Source organism: Brachyhypopomus gauderio, chromosome 7 (assembly GCF_052324685.1).
Source record: "Brachyhypopomus gauderio isolate BG-103 chromosome 7, BGAUD_0.2, whole genome shotgun sequence".
Classification (NCBI taxonomy): Eukaryota; Metazoa; Chordata; class Actinopteri; order Gymnotiformes; family Hypopomidae; genus Brachyhypopomus; species Brachyhypopomus gauderio.
In genome coordinates this window covers 22,396,621-22,411,976 of record NC_135217.1, presented here as the reverse complement: position 1 = coordinate 22,411,976, position 15,356 = coordinate 22,396,621, and the positions used below count along the sequence as shown (strand labels likewise).

The window sequence follows — 15,356 nt, the reverse complement described above, 5'->3', positions numbered from 1 at the left end:
TCTGTGATTTAGTTCTCTCTTCTTTTCTGCACGGGCCTTGACGCGTTCTCTCGCTGGTTTGTTTTGCGTCTCTGTAGCCATTTGTTTTGTTGTATTGTGGTGATTATATGCTGGGACCTCACTGGGGGCCTAATTACTGTATAGCTGTCTCTACTCTCCAAGGAAGAAGTAGAGAAAAACAAGAGAATGACCCCCTCCTCTTTCTCTAGCTCCCCAATCCCCCACTCTTCCCACTTGTTTGGGGACAGTTGGGACAACGCTCTGTGAACGTGAGTTTAGTTTGAATCATGGGCGATCGGGTTGAAGGTAGATGGCCATCCTGGAAGCAGATGTTCATCTCTGGATTATGGATTATGGATTATGAGATGCTGCATCCACATTTCTTCCAACTTACTGCAGTCATTTAGAGTAACTGAATCATGGGTGCAAATTAGGCAATGTCAGTACTGACACATAACATGTATTGGTTGTTAATTGTTTAGATCTTAATATAAAGATCACTTCAATAGGATCTGATGAATGTTTGTCGAAATGGATGGGAGTGAATTATTAACCCATGTTCCAGATAAACGAACATGCTTTGAGATGTGCAGAGAGTTCATTTTTTTACGACTAGATAAACCTCAGGCAAAATTTCATTGATGACATAGTGTTTATTTTCATACTGAGCTGGTTGAATTTGTTGGTTGTCACCTTTGTTGGTTGTCACCAATCTCTCACCTTTGTGGACACTGATATGAAAATTGATCTTTGGCATAAGATCAAAACATAGGCTATATATTGCATCACATCCTTTTCCGGTAGCCTGATTTATGCGGCCGCAGTGAGGGGGCTTCTTCATTTGCACTGGTGGCAGGCAGAGAGAAAGGAGACCTCATGCTAATTCATGAGTCGGATGAATAGTTCTAAACATGGTGCTGCTTTACATGTGAATCAGGTAGGGTTCTGCTAATTGAAAGTGGTAAACGAACACCTCAGTGATCAGTGCTGTGTCCACAGCCTTAACCTTGCTGTTTTCCACCCCCACCCCCAACCCCAACCACAGAATCCAGTAAGGGTGAATTTTTAAATGGACATGGGTAAACTTGTACTTGTTGATTTGCTTCTAAATGACTTCTGTTTTTAGACCAAAAAAAAAAACCCCAAAACAAAACAGTGTTTTATTGTATTGTTTGATCATTTGTTATTGTTGCCCTTTCTGTATAGAAAGTAGAAAAAAAGTATTTTTTTAAAAAAGGAAGTAATTAAGGAAACATTTTACCACAACAAATGAAGGCTTTTTTTACTCATGCATTTTTTTTCTGTTTGTTTTACAGGAGTTTTTTGAGCACGCTAAACAGCTTTGGGATGACGAGGGCGTGAAGGCCTGCTTCGAACGCTCGAACGAGTACCAACTCATCGACTGTGCACAGTAGTGAGTAGTTTTTCCCTCTCTGTGAGCCATCTTCATTTATGAAAATGTTTGGGGTTAATTGCGAAGCGCTGTTGGTCTCATTATAACAACATTCAACCATAAACTGCACTCTTTAACTTTTTTTCTTGCTCCTCACTCTAACACACTGAGCCATTAGCTTGATGGTTAGCCGATGTGATGACAGAGAGTGTGAGTCCTGGGTGCTTCAGAATAGGGGCTGTGTCAGACTCCCTCTCTTTTGTTCTCTCCGTTAAAGGACTCTTTGAGTGGCCTTTTCTACTTCTCTTCCTTGTTTTGCTGGTTTCTTCTGGTTAACCAATACTTTTTCTCAAACTACACACACTTTCCCTCTCTCTCTCTCTCTCTCTCTCTCTTCCTTTATGCCTCTCGCTGCTGCCCTATGTGTTGGGCCGCTCACGGTTAGTGTGAGGTTCAGGCTCTGTCACTCTGCGTGCGTTTCCCTCTGAGCTCCAGAAGGCCGGTTGTGAAGGCAGACAGGGCAGAGGGGCAGGGAGTTCGCGTGCGCTGTTACCCCTGCCAGTGCTGTCAGGTTGGCTGTGTGTGGCTCACCTCACGCGAGCCGAGGCTGAGGTAATGGTTGTGTCATAAGCTGCTGTCCCTGAGGTCCTGTTACCTGTCCTCAGAGGAGTGTGAGTATCACACCTGCTAATACACCATTATCCCATTAGAATCAGGTGGCATAATAATCTGCATTGTTTTGCCACAAATATATTTTGTGTGTCAGCTCCTGCGTTCATTGCAGTATTTGAAGGGTACATTTTTTTTCAGTTCCCCTAACACAGTGCTTAACATTATCAGAGACTTGATGCCAATTCTGCAAACCGCTCTGTTTGTTTCTGTTTCTTCAAGAAATCCTGTACAAAATCCTTAGAGTTTGCAGCTGCATGCAGCTGTTATATACAAAGTGCAGTCTACTCTATCTTCACAGAAACAAACTGTCATTCATGCCAAAACCACAGTCATTTTATTTAGCTGCTGAAATCAGGAATGAATGAAAAAATTGTACATTGTCAAAGCACAAATGCGTCCGCGGAGCTAATGATTTAGTGAGGCACAGAAACCGAAAAGAAAAGGAGAATTTAAAGGAATAGGTTAGTGTTCCTAGCATTAAAAAATGGAGCGGAAGTTTCTCCAGATAAAACTGTTAAATGCAGAATGTGCTATTTGGGTGTTGCTTTTGGGTCGATGATAAAGTGGAAACGCCAGAGTTTGAGACTCTCTTCTCCTACAACAAATGTCATAGTGTGACAGCAGCAGATTTTTTTGAGAACTTCCTCTAAAGTGAAGCTACCCACAGGTTAGCGTTTATTTTAACTGTATTGGCTAATTGTCAAGGTGAACCACAGCTGTCAATAGGAACAGGCCAATACCTAATCCTTTTGGCCTCTTTTTAAATATGTACTGTGTCGTCTTTTGATAGACAGTAGTCTGCCCTTAGTTCTCCTTAACACACACACACACACACACACACACACACACACACACACACACACACACACACACAGAGAGAGGGTGACGTGCCTTTCAGCAGGACAGTAATGAGAAATGCATAACTGCAGTTTAATTTCAGTGGCTTGAAATAAACTGATGTCTCCACAGCTGACTTTATTTCAGGGATCATGGTAGCACTTCTTCAAACTTTGTCCTATATGGAAAAAGTCTATTAGAGACAGACAGGATAGACAGAATGCTAACACACTTCCTGGTTTTGTGTCTCAATGATTTTTTAGATTTTTTGACTGGGAATTAATTTGTTTGTTTGTTTGTTTTTTTTGTTGTGCTTTAAGAAAGTTTGGCAGTGTTGATTATGTGAACACGCATACAGACACATACACACACATACACACACACACACACACACAAACAATGAGACCATGAAATGGGTACAGACTGTCCTCTCCTAATCTATGGTACTGAAGATTGTGTGATGTCAGTAAACATCATACCTTCTCTCAGGAAGCTTCATGTTATTAGAAGGATTTACCTTGGAAGACCCACTCGCTATATACATGTAACACACACACATACACACACACACACACACACACACACACACACACACACACACACACACACACACACACACACAGCCTTTAGAATGTAGAATGGGTTTATTGGAGTCAGCCTGTTTGAAGTGCATACTGTATATTATTCTACACCTGAGACCTTGAAATGAATTTTGGAACATTGTAACTAGTTTGACTAGTTTAAACGTTCATTATTCACATGTTCTTCGTCATGCATACTCAGGAACATCTACAGATAGGGGTGTTGATAACGTCAAATGCTTTGTATAATATTTTGGAACCATTTAACCCCCACTGCCCTGCTGTATTATAAGCTGTCAGTGCAGTTTCTTCATTTCTTCTCCGCTACTCTGTCTGACGTTCTTTTACTCGCCACTGTGTAAAAGTGTGGTGCTAGTGTGTTGGTCTACTGGAAACTGTTAAAACCAAACCACAGAATTACAATTACAACACAAAACAGCTTTAAGCCAATTTAAACATGTGGGCTTGTAGCTGACCGGACCACATGTTATACAGCAGTGTTTTCCAGCCCTGGTACTGGAGAGTTTTAGCGTTTCCTCTCTGACACACCTGATTCTAATTAAGCCTTCAAGCGTGTCTGGGGTTGTAAAGCACCAATCTACACGCTTTGCTTTTCTGGTTCAGTGTGGGAGGGGCAGCCCTTGTCCTAGCTGTGCTGGAGAGACTGCTCCCTCCAGCAGTGTGAAAGGGTGTCCTGACCGGGAATCGTCACGCTGGATTAAGTGCTGCTAAGCATTTACGGATTAGTGCTGATGCCCCACTGATGAATAAATCAATAAACCAAACCATTCAGATTAAATATTACACTCCCCTTTTGTTTTGGCGCGATCACGTTTATCTGATTGATCAGGGGACCAGAACCTTCATGCCATGACAAGAGACATTAAAGTAGGCGGCAAGGCTCGTGAGGTCTGTAGCGAAGAGAGCGTTTGCTTCATAACTGGGTTGTTGTTTGTTCAGATGCCTCCCAGGAGATCCTAGTTGCATCAGGTCTGATGGGCTACAGTAACACCTGCTGGTGCAACCTTGCTCCTGGGAGCCTTCAGGATGCACGAGGAATGGAAGCGCAACAGTGCAAATCCCACTGGACGACCTCAGGAGCGGCTCGCTCTGTCCGCTCTGTTCGCTTTGTGTCGCTCTGTCTCGCTCTGTCCGCTCTGTTCGCTCTGTCTGTCTCCGCCTTGCGTCATCGATGCCGGAGAGCAAGCAGATAGCGCTTTTTTTTTTTTTCGTTTTGCAGCTGCACCACTACGCACTCAGAACTATTCAGCAGTGAGTCTGAACTTGTTGCATTGATAAGATTACTGTTTAATCTACTGACTCATTAATGGTATTGATTATATTTTGATTAGATAAATAATCATACACACTCATTTTTTTTGCATGAAATTGTTTTTGAAATCACCTTAGAGCAGGTATCACCAAATGGCGGACCGCGGTCCGGATCCGGACCCGAACGCCGTCCTGTCCGGACCCAATTACATTCCTGATTAACTGGATACGGACCCAAATGCCAAAAAAAATTTTACGGGAGACTATATTTTAAACCGGAGACGAGTGTTACGTTCACCACCCATTTGAGTGTTACGTTGCCCCCCCCGCTCAACAACTTTCGTTCGCCACCGCGGACCCGGACCTAAGGTCTGAGCTATCTGCCAAAAATGGACCGCGGAAAGATTTAATTGATTACCCCTGCCTTAGAGTGATGAGTCATCTAGTAGTACGTTTGTAATCCAGAAAAAAAACAACAAAAAATTGTTAAAATTAACTATGTGAAAAATCTATAAATATAAACCCAGAACATCTGAGAAGATACAGATGATCTATAAAGCCAGAGTGATTAAGATAAACCTTGAATTGGGTACGGGTAAATGGTTTTTAAATTAACCTTGGAGTCCCAACAGATAATATGCAGTTTTCAAAACCTCCAAATGCAAAATTGCAAATCTAGCTTTTAGTATATTTAGTGTTTTTATTTAAAAATTCTATTCACTTTTTCTATTTTTATTCTACTTCTTTTCATGGAGAAAACGGAAGGAATTAAAGTTGAGGAACATGTTACCTGAATGCCTTGTCTGTCTATATCGCAACTATATGAATACAAAAACAGCTTCTTCTTAGTTGCACAATTCCAATGTTTCCCCTGTGTAAGCACTGTGGTTTGTTAAAGAACTCCAGTCAAAGGATATGTAAATGTTTACAAGCGCTGAGCATTTCCAAAGAGCCTGGTGTAGACTGCAAGTGTAAAAGGGGGAATGATTCCTGCTGTGTGTGTGTGTTTCTGATCAGCCTGTGTCAGTCATTAGGCACTAACTGACCAGGCCTGTGAGGAGTTTGAATTGTCTTAGTGTGATTATGACTGCGAGCCGAACATAAACACTGGCAGGATACCCCTGCAGTTGCTGTGTTAAAGAGGATGTCCATGTCGATATCGAATTAGCCCATTAGCACGCAACCACAACCAAGAACAGGGTATTACACACACTCTCTCTCTCTACCTGTCTTCTATCCTCTCATTTTTGTCCCTGTGCTTGTCTCTTGCGTATTCTTTATCTCTGTTGTCCTCTGTCTCTTCTACCCGTCTCTGCTTGAGTCTGTACTTGTCTCTGCTCCCCGTCCCCTCTCTCTTAGGCCCAGGAATATGTGTCTGCGTTTGAATTGATTGGGGGCTATATTTGGCTGCACATTCCAGGCCATTGGAACATGGAGCACACACACTCAGATGGGCCGCAGCACAACAGAGCTGCGTGGGAGGCGGCTGGGGCGCCTGCGTCTGCGTCCACGGTGCCTGCACGTTTTATGTTGTCCCGGGGCGCTGCGGTCATCTCCCAGCTCACCAGAACCCCTCCATGAGCCTCCCCGTCGGCTCCTTAGTGGTGTTAGTTCGGTTAGGTGAAACCACTGCACGTGAAAGGTGTAATGGGGGAAAAATTATAATGAATTAAATGTTTACAACTCTGAAATTAAAATGGTATCAGCAATGCTGCCCTTAATCAAATCACATGGTCTCTTGAAAGCTATACAAGGTTTTATATGAAGCTGTTCCAGGTTTTATATTTGTTGTTTTTTTTAATATTTATTGTTAAAGAACCTAACTGTGAGCTACATGGTCAGATGGGTGCTGATGCAATGGACCTGCTACAACCTATTTGTAGTAAATAATAGTAACTCTGTAAAATTAATACAGTTCTAACACATAAAATATTAAAACCAAATAGAATCTTGACCTGCAATTTGAAAATCGTGTTGAATCTGAAGATGCATGAAAATGATTCTATCTCTATCCCTCCCCGCCAGAACTCGTAGATTTTAAAGCGGTCAGTAGCATGCCCGGGGCTATTGTTTTCGTCCGATTTTGTAAGTGTTGCGTTTCACCTCCCACTGAATGGGGGTGCCGCACAATGGCTGTGTTTCCCTCGCCACTGCTCTTCAGTAGGAAGGATTGGAGATGCGTAGCACTGATAAGAGGACGCTCCTGCCCTCCCTGACTACATAGAGCTCACTGTTCCCCACACCCAGCCACGGGACGGAGAGTAAACACTCGCCGCCACAGACGCTCGGAGGTGTGCAGCGGCCCTAACGGCCAGGGGAGTGCACGCTGAGCACAGATTTGAATATTTAAAGAGGTGCTTTGGCGTGCACACTGAATCCTTTCTAGGTGTTTGTTTATATGGATTACATTGATTGCTGATTAAAGTTGAATTTTCCAATTTGGATGGGGACCGATTTGGACGTTAATATTTATATCTGTGAAGCTGTTAATATATGTTTTTATTTGTTAATGTACAACTCGTAGCGTCGTAGCGGTCAAGGCTGTTAATTTAAGTGTCGTCCACAAAACATGCATGTGGTTCACGTGCCGTGCCGTTAATGCCGCCTTCAACACTTCAGGAGAAGTGGATCAGCCAACGAACAGAACGTTTGGTTCTGTTCAGTTCTGTCCAGTGCGAACCCCCCCCCCCCCCCCCCCAACATGGTGGTTCCCATGTGGTTCCCAGCTTCAGTACTGTAGGCCTTTCGCTTCAGCTCTGTGTAAGAGGAGAACATCTGTTTGCCACTGCAGTCTGTTGAGTTCTTTTTCCCTTTTTTTTTGTTGCTTGTGCCGGTTGTGGGAACGCTTTGAGGAGTGGAGCTATTTGTGGAGTGGCACGCACAAGTTCTGCTTTGAGTCGGCCATTACAGAGTTAACCAGCCCACCGCACATCTCACACAGCCTAATACAGCACGCGGCAACCAGACCAGTCCGTTTTCATGGTCCCGTGTTACTGGTTTGTGGGACGAAAAGAGGATGAGAGGGTTAAAGGAAGCTGTGGGAAAGAGAAAAAATAACTGAATTGGATACAATGTTTTTAGCAGTGGAAAAAAAGTTAGCATTGTCGTGTGTGAGTATGTGTGTTTGTGTGTGTGTGTGTGTGTGTGTGTGTGTGTGTGTGTGTGTGTGTGTGTGTGTGTGTGTGTGTGTGTGTGTGTGTGTGTGTGTGTGAATAGAGGGAACCACGATGGCCGAATTTCTCCCTCTTCCTCTCTATCTCTTGGTCTCTCTCCCTCTCTCCATTTCCATCTCTCTCCCAGCCTTCCTCTGCCTGTGTGCATATGTAAACTAACTGTGGAGCCAGGCTAGGCTGCTGCTAATTTTAGCTCTGCTTTGTGGAGCCCTACCCAAGCTTCGATCACATGGTCTTGGCTAAGTCAAAGGGAGAGTCCGACCGATGGCCAGAAACAAAGGGAAGTCAGTGGCAGAAGGTAAAGGAGAGAGAGAAGAGAGAGAGAGAGAGAGAGAGAGAGAGAGAGAGAGAAAGAGAGGGAGAGACAGGGGAAAACAGGCGGGAAAAAGAAAGTAAGAAGGAGAGAGGTAGAGGCGGAGATGCGTGTCTCTCGCTTGTCCGCGCACATCCGTGCGTGCATTGATCTAGCGTACGTTGTTGTTGGTGACAAGGCTCTGGAGAATGGAAGGTAAAGACTAGAGCACGAGGGGCAGGAAGTGACTCCCGTACCCCGTGAAGTAAATGGCAAGACTCAGAGGTCCTGGGCCTTGTGAAGAATGAACTCACAAGACATGTAGGAAACAGCAAATTCACAGGTTAATATTTCCCCATTGAAAAAGCTGACGGCATATACTGACTGACTTTGAAAAGACATGCACACATATCTTAGACACCTTCACTTCTGTCAAAACTCTCTTATGGAACTCGTCAAGCGTGTGCACGTGAGTGTGCATCTGTGTTATGTGCATGTGTGTGTGTTTGTGTGCATCAGTCTGTGTATAGATGTCTTCTGACTGTGATGCTTCACTGGGATTTAACTTTCATAAGAGACGAGAGGAGAAGAAAGGAGGGGAGAGGAGGGCAGAAGGGAGGGAAGAGGGGAGAGAGGAGGGGGAAAGGAGCGAGGAGGAGGGAGGGGAGAGAGGAGGGCAGACCACCATAAGCTTGTAAATGTACTTATAAAGGAAGTTAATCAAAATATTTCTCGTAAAAAATCTGAATATTTCAAAGCTAAATAGAATAATGAAATCCTGTAATATGAGTCAGTGTGTTGTAGGTTCATTCTTCTGCCAAATTAGTCATTATAAAAAGTACACTGTAAAGGTTTCTCCAACCGGATGCCCTGTGTGTGTGTGTGTGTGTGTGTGTGTGTGTGTGTGTGTGTGTGTGTGTGTGTGTGTGTGTGTGTGTGTGTGTGTGTGTGTGTGTGTGTGTGCGGGTGCATGCGTATGTGTGTGTGTGTGTGTGTGTGTATGTGTGTGTGTGCCAAATGCTCTCTTGCCCAGTTAAAGAGGAAGAGGAGGAGTTCTGACTATCGACCTGCCAGTTAGAGTTACCATGGTGATCCAGCTGCTGGTCCTAGCTGGGATGGTTGGTGTCTCTCTGCCTCTCCCTCTTTCTCTCCTCCTCTCTCTCTCCCTCTGGGTGTGCATCTTTTTTACTTTCTTGCTCTTTCTCCTTCCTCTGTCCGGCTCTCTCTCTTTCTGTCTCTGTGTTGAACAGCTGCACATTTAGTTCATCCCGTGAGACTTGTCTGAGTCAGCGTAGATTCAGGCTGATAGGGTTGTCTAATATCCCAGGCCAGGCACAGGAAGAGCCATTTATAGCTTACGGAGTCCATGAGCAGTCTATGGGCCTGCTTGCATCCTGTCTCTCTCTCTCTCTCTCTCTCTCTCTCTCTCTCTCTCTCTCTCTCTCTCTCTCTCTCTCTCTCTCCCTTTCTCTCTCCCTCTCTCTCTCTCTCCCTCTCTCAGTTTGTGTACTGCTGTCTTTAATGCTGTTCTCTATGTAACTATTTTCTTCTTCTTCTTCACAATATTTGCACTACAGTTAACTGTTTGACACAAATGGTCAGGTCAGTATGTGTCTGCTTGGGAAGTTGGGTTCACACTGATTCTTAAAGATGACATTTTCTCAAGCTGCTGCCGAGGGATGACTTGGGTATCTCCTGGCTTGGAACACAGCTCCAGACGAAATCTCGGATCCATTTTTAGCACGGGTGTGTATACACCAACCATCAAGAGGTAGCCAAAAATAACACCTCAAAAGTTCCGAATTGAAAGCCAGCAGCTGTTCCTCGAAGCACTCACTTGTAAACAGCACTGTTTTAGCCGCGCCTGCTGTAGACCAGACTAGGAGGCCGGCGGCCATCTTGGGCAGGTACTTCACTAGTGCCTGTGTGTTTATGTCCTCGGACTGGTGTGAGAGACTCCATACGCAGGCCTATTTTTAGTTCCCGCAGCTGTGTGTATGTGTGTGTGTGTGAGAGAGAGAGGGAGCGCGTGCGAACACATGCGCGCCTGTGTGTGTGAGTGTGTGAGAAATAAAGGCAAACAGACGAACAGGCACGGAGAGTGAGGGAGGGAGAAACAGGCAGAAGGAGAGTGAGGGAGGGTGAGGGAGGGTGAGGGAGGGAGGAGAGTGAGGGAGGAGGGTGAGGGAGGGGGAGGGTGAGGGAGAGTGAGGGAGGGTGAGGGGGGAGAGTGAGGGAGGAGAGTGAGGGAGGAGGGTGAGGGAGAGTGAGGGAGGGAGGAGAGTGAGGGAGAGAGGGTGAGGGAGAGTGAGGGAGGGTGAGGGGGAAGGTGAGGGAGAGTGAGGGAGGAGAGTGAGGGAGGGTGAGGGAGGGAGGAGAGTGAGGGAGGGAGGGTGAGGGGGAGGGTGAGGGAGGAGGGTGAGGGAGGAGATTGAGGGAGGGTGAGGGAGGGTGAGGGAGGAGAGTGAGGGAGGGTGAGGGAGGGTGAGGGAGGAGAGTGAGGGAGGGTGAGGGAGGGTGAGGGAGGAGAGTGAGGGAGGGTGAGGGGGGAGAGTGAGGGAGGAGGGTGAGGGAGGAGGGTGAGGGAGAGTGAGGGAGGAGGGTGAGGGAGGAGATTGAGGGAGGGTGAGGGAGAGTGAGGGAGGAGATTGAGGGAGGGTGAGGGAGAGTGAGGGAGGAGGGTGAGGGAGGAGAGTGAGGGAGGGTGAGGGAGGGTGAGGGAGGGAGGAGAGTGAGGGAGGAGGGTGAGGGAGGGGGAGGGTGAGGGAGAGTGAGGGAGGGTGAGGGGGGAGAGTGAGGGAGGAGAGTGAGGGAGGAGGGTGAGGGAGAGTGAGGGAGGGAGGAGAGTGAGGGAGAGAGGGTGAGGGAGAGTGAGGGAGGGTGAGGGGGAAGGTGAGGGAGAGTGAGGGAGGAGAGTGAGGGAGGGTGAGGGAGGGAGGAGAGTGAGGGAGGGAGGGTGAGGGGGAGGGTGAGGGAGGAGGGTGAGGGAGGAGATTGAGGGAGGGTGAGGGAGGGTGAGGGAGGAGAGTGAGGGAGGGTGAGGGGGGAGAGTGAGGGAGGAGGGTGAGGGAGGAGGGTGAGGGAGAGTGAGGGAGGAGGGTGAGGGAGGAGATTGAGGGAGGGTGAGGGAGAGTGAGGGAGGAGATTGAGGGAGGGTGAGGGAGAGTGAGGGAGGAGGGTGAGGGAGGAGAGTGAGGGAGGGTGAGGGAGGGTGAGGGAGGGAGGAGAGTGAGGGAGGAGGGTGAGGGAGGGGGAGGGTGAGGGAGAGTGAGGGAGGGTGAGGGGGGAGAGTGAGGGAGGAGAGTGAGGGAGGAGGGTGAGGGAGAGTGAGGGAGGGTGAGGGAGAGTGAGGGAGGGAGGAGAGTGAGGGAGAGAGGGTGAGGGAGAGTGAGGGAGGGTGAGGGGGAGGGTGAGGGAGAGTGAGGGAGGAGAGTGAGGGAGGGTGAGGGAGAGTGAGGGAGGGTGAGGGAGGGAGGAGAGTGAGGGAGGGAGGGTGAGGGGGAGGGTGAGGGAGGAGGGTGAGGGAGGAGATTGAGGGAGGGTGAGGGAGGGTGAGGGAGGAGAGTGAGGGAGGGTGAGGGAGGGTGAGGGAGGGTGAGGGAGGAGAGTGAGGGAGGGTGAGGGGGGAGAGTGAGGGAGGAGGGTGAGGGAGGAGGGTGAGGGAGAGTGAGGGAGGAGGTGAGGGAGGAGATTGAGGGAGGGTGAGGGAGGAGGTGAGGGAGGAGATTGAGGGAGGGTGAGGGAGAGTGAGGGAGGAGGGTGAGGGAGGAGAGTGAGGGAGGGTGAGGGAGGAGAGTGAGGGAGGGTGAGGGAGGAGAGTGAGACTGGCTGGACTTTTAGGAGGTGTATGGCTTCATGTGTTTACTGTAGCTGTCAGGATGTGAAATAGTCTCATCTCCTCTCACGTAAACCTCAGTGGCTCCAGAAAGAGAGACAGAGTTCAGAGAGGATAGAGAGAGAGGGAATAAAATGGGGGGGGGGGGGGGGGGGGTTCAAGAGAAAACGAAGGAGTGAAAAAGCCATCTGGACTGAAAGAGCGAGAGAGAAAAGGAGAAGAGTTGGAGGAAGGAGGAGAATGGAGGCAACGGAGGAGTGCTGGTTGTGTGAGTCCTGATGAAGAGCATGAAAGAAGGAGAGAAACGAGAGAAGCGAATGAGACTGAGCGCAAATGAGACCGAGCGCGAATGCATTGTGATGTGGAGGATCACTGCTGACTAGGCAGTAGTGAGCGGAAGCTGTCTCCTGCGTGTGCTGCCGCCTGCGTGTGCTGCCGCCTGCTTGTGCTGCCTCTTGCATGCGCTGCCGCCTGCGTGTGCTGCCGCCTGCGTGTGCTGCCGCCTGCATGTGCTGCTGCTGCCTGCGTGTGCTGCTGCCTGCGTGTGCACTGCTGCCTGCGTGTGCTGCTGCCGCCTGCGTGTGCTGCTGCCTCTTTCTGTACACTTTCTGAAATTTCACTGGTGTTTGTTTACGTGGACTTCCATGATCGCGCCAGTTCAGTGACGTTACTGCAGAGAATCTTCTTCCTTTGACAAATGTATATTCCTGCATTTGTCCAAACATTTGTCCAAGTGCATACACGGTCACATGTGAAAACACAACTTGAATTATACAGCCATGGAATTAGACCCCATACGAAGTTACAGCTCAACCCGTCTGAGTTATCGCCTGTTGCTTGTAAGATGCAGTCTGTGAACTGGAGCATTTCCATGTGTGTTGGTTCCACTTTGTCTTGTCCTCAGACAGAGATTACATGATCTGTGAGCCTATGCTCAGAGAAATTCAGCTTTTATCTTCTTGCAAACACTGCATGGGAGGGCCCCAGAGTCCTGGTGAGTTGTCAGAGTGCTTAGACCAGGCTTAGGACGGACACGCCACTTGTCCTGGGCCGTTGCCCATCTGGCCTGAGCGGCACGGAAGTGTGTGGGTTCTTAGTGGAAGCATGCTCACCCAGACCCTGGCCATGCCCACCTGCACTCTATTTGCATAATAGTCTTCTTAGGAAGCTGAGAGAGCTTTTTTAAAAAGGAATTTCTCTAGCTACAATAGGGTTTAATCTGGAATTGTACTACCCCTCTCTCCAACACCACCGACATCTAGGAATGACCTTTTCAACTCGTCGCTTATCAGAATGGAATAAAAAATTCCCACACAGTGTCACTATATCTTTGTTTATTTTTTTATTATTTGCAGACACAAGGCTTTGACAAAAATGAAGAAGCTTTTCTTTGATTACTGTTTCATGTTACACTGATTGTCTAACCAGACTAACTGAAGTGTGAACCTATTAGCAACACAACATGCTAGCTTGCTAAGCATTGGGTATAGGTTATTCTTGAAGCATTTACAATTTATTTTTATTTGATTGTACACATAATAGATTACAGAGTTCACCTGAGAGGACAGCTAAGGATAATTGTTGGTAAATCATAAGCCCAAGTACCTTGGTTTTAGCTTTAGGTAATGGAAGACATGCAGTAATGCCTGCTCTTTCTCTGAAACGTAGTCTAAGTCTGTGTGAAAATGCAGCCGTTGAACTGGACCTGGGCGCACTGATGACTAGCAGCACTGTTGGATTTTCGTGAAATCACAGCTGTGCTAGTATCTGATGTAGCAATGGCGCTAGCAAGAAAACCTGAGTCTTGCATAACAGAGCTAAGAGTTAATCGCTATTGTAGTGCCATTTCCAATTCTGAACTTTTCACACCCTCGTAGGATAAGCTTCCGATTATAGACAAATAAAGGTTGTAAATGATGTAATGCCTATAGGGATGCCAAAGCAATAAAACACTGTTCACATGAAAACCTTGATCATGTAATAGGTAACGGACTGGTGATTCATTGTAGATTGGGTCATGAATGTTGGATCTTTAGGGTTGGGACATTGAACAGGTATGGTTCAAAGATAAAAGACAGAGCAAGGGCCAGGGCTTCGGGAGTGACACATTATGCACTGCATAAAACCTTCCCGCCATTTGTTAATAGAATCGTCTAAGTATTAGTTCCATGTGCCCAAGTTTAAAACACCATAATGCCAAAAGAGTCCCTGTCATGAAGCAGGGAGTGAGGCATCTGACCTGAATCAGATGTGTAAGAAAACTCTCTCTCTCTCTCTCACACACACACACACACACACACACACACACACACACACACACACACACACACACACACACACACACACACACACACACACAAACCCTTGTAATCACTTTGCTATAAAGCAAGCACTGCTATAGTAACTAATAGCCATGGGTGTGATTTTTTTCTTCTTCTGGTCATTTCCTGTCTGTAAAGGACATGACTTATATATCATGAAGATTCATGAAGAGGCCACATGGGAAACAGGAAAGCGGGTACGGCCATGTAGAGTGAGACCTAAGAAGTCCTAAGATGTCATCTGAATGAGAAGAACAATCAACACCTCTGCTCTACCAGTCATCAGACAGCCTGCTGGCAGCATAAGCTGGCCTAAGGAGGAGACAGAAGAAACCAACATCAAGACAAAGAAACTCCTCACACTGCACAAAGGGTTTCGTCCCAAATCCAACATTGTGAGACTAAGTGGAAGGAAGGGGGCTGAGGACTAGTGAGTCACTACCCATGATGACAAATCCAGGAGTATGATGACCTCAAGTGCTCAGACCTCAGACAGCAGAAACCTGGGGCAGATGCAACCATAATTGGAGGATAGACACCTTCATAAAAATGTATCACTGGAAAATAATGGAAGATGCCCATGAGACAATCCAGCACATAAGAGCAGTATGGAATAACAGCATTGTACGTGGAATGCAAAACTAAGTGGCATAGTATGCAGAGAACATCTGTTCAAAGTGTGGGCTGGAAGGTCAAAGTGGGATACACCCCAACGGTGGTGAAGAGCTAAGGCCCTGTGGGATGTCGAGATACTGAATGATAAAATGGTCATGGCTAACAAGCCAGACATAGTAGTGATGGACCAACAGCAGAAAAGGGTCTTAGTGACAGATGTAAGGGGAAACAAATCAGGAGCAAGGAACGTGAAAAACTTGGCATGGAAGAAAAGATGGCGAAGGTGAAGACAACAGTGGCTCTCGTGAAAACGGCACACTAGGGGCTGTAAACCTGAAACTGGGGGAATGGCCCCAGCAGATCCC

At 47.1% G+C, this 15,356-nt stretch overlaps 1 protein-coding gene across 1 annotated transcript in view; it reads left to right on the top strand.

Annotated features, from left to right (window-relative positions):
• The window catches only part of gnal (guanine nucleotide binding protein (G protein), alpha activating activity polypeptide, olfactory type), a 41,282-nt gene that overhangs the window by 16,904 nt on the left and 9,022 nt on the right, over nucleotides 1–15,356 (top strand). The window contains exon 5 of the mRNA XM_077012622.1: nucleotides 1,317–1,414. Within this exon, the coding sequence (XP_076868737.1) occupies nucleotides 1,317–1,414 (98 nt within the window). The remainder of the gene's footprint in view (nucleotides 1–1,316; nucleotides 1,415–15,356) is intronic.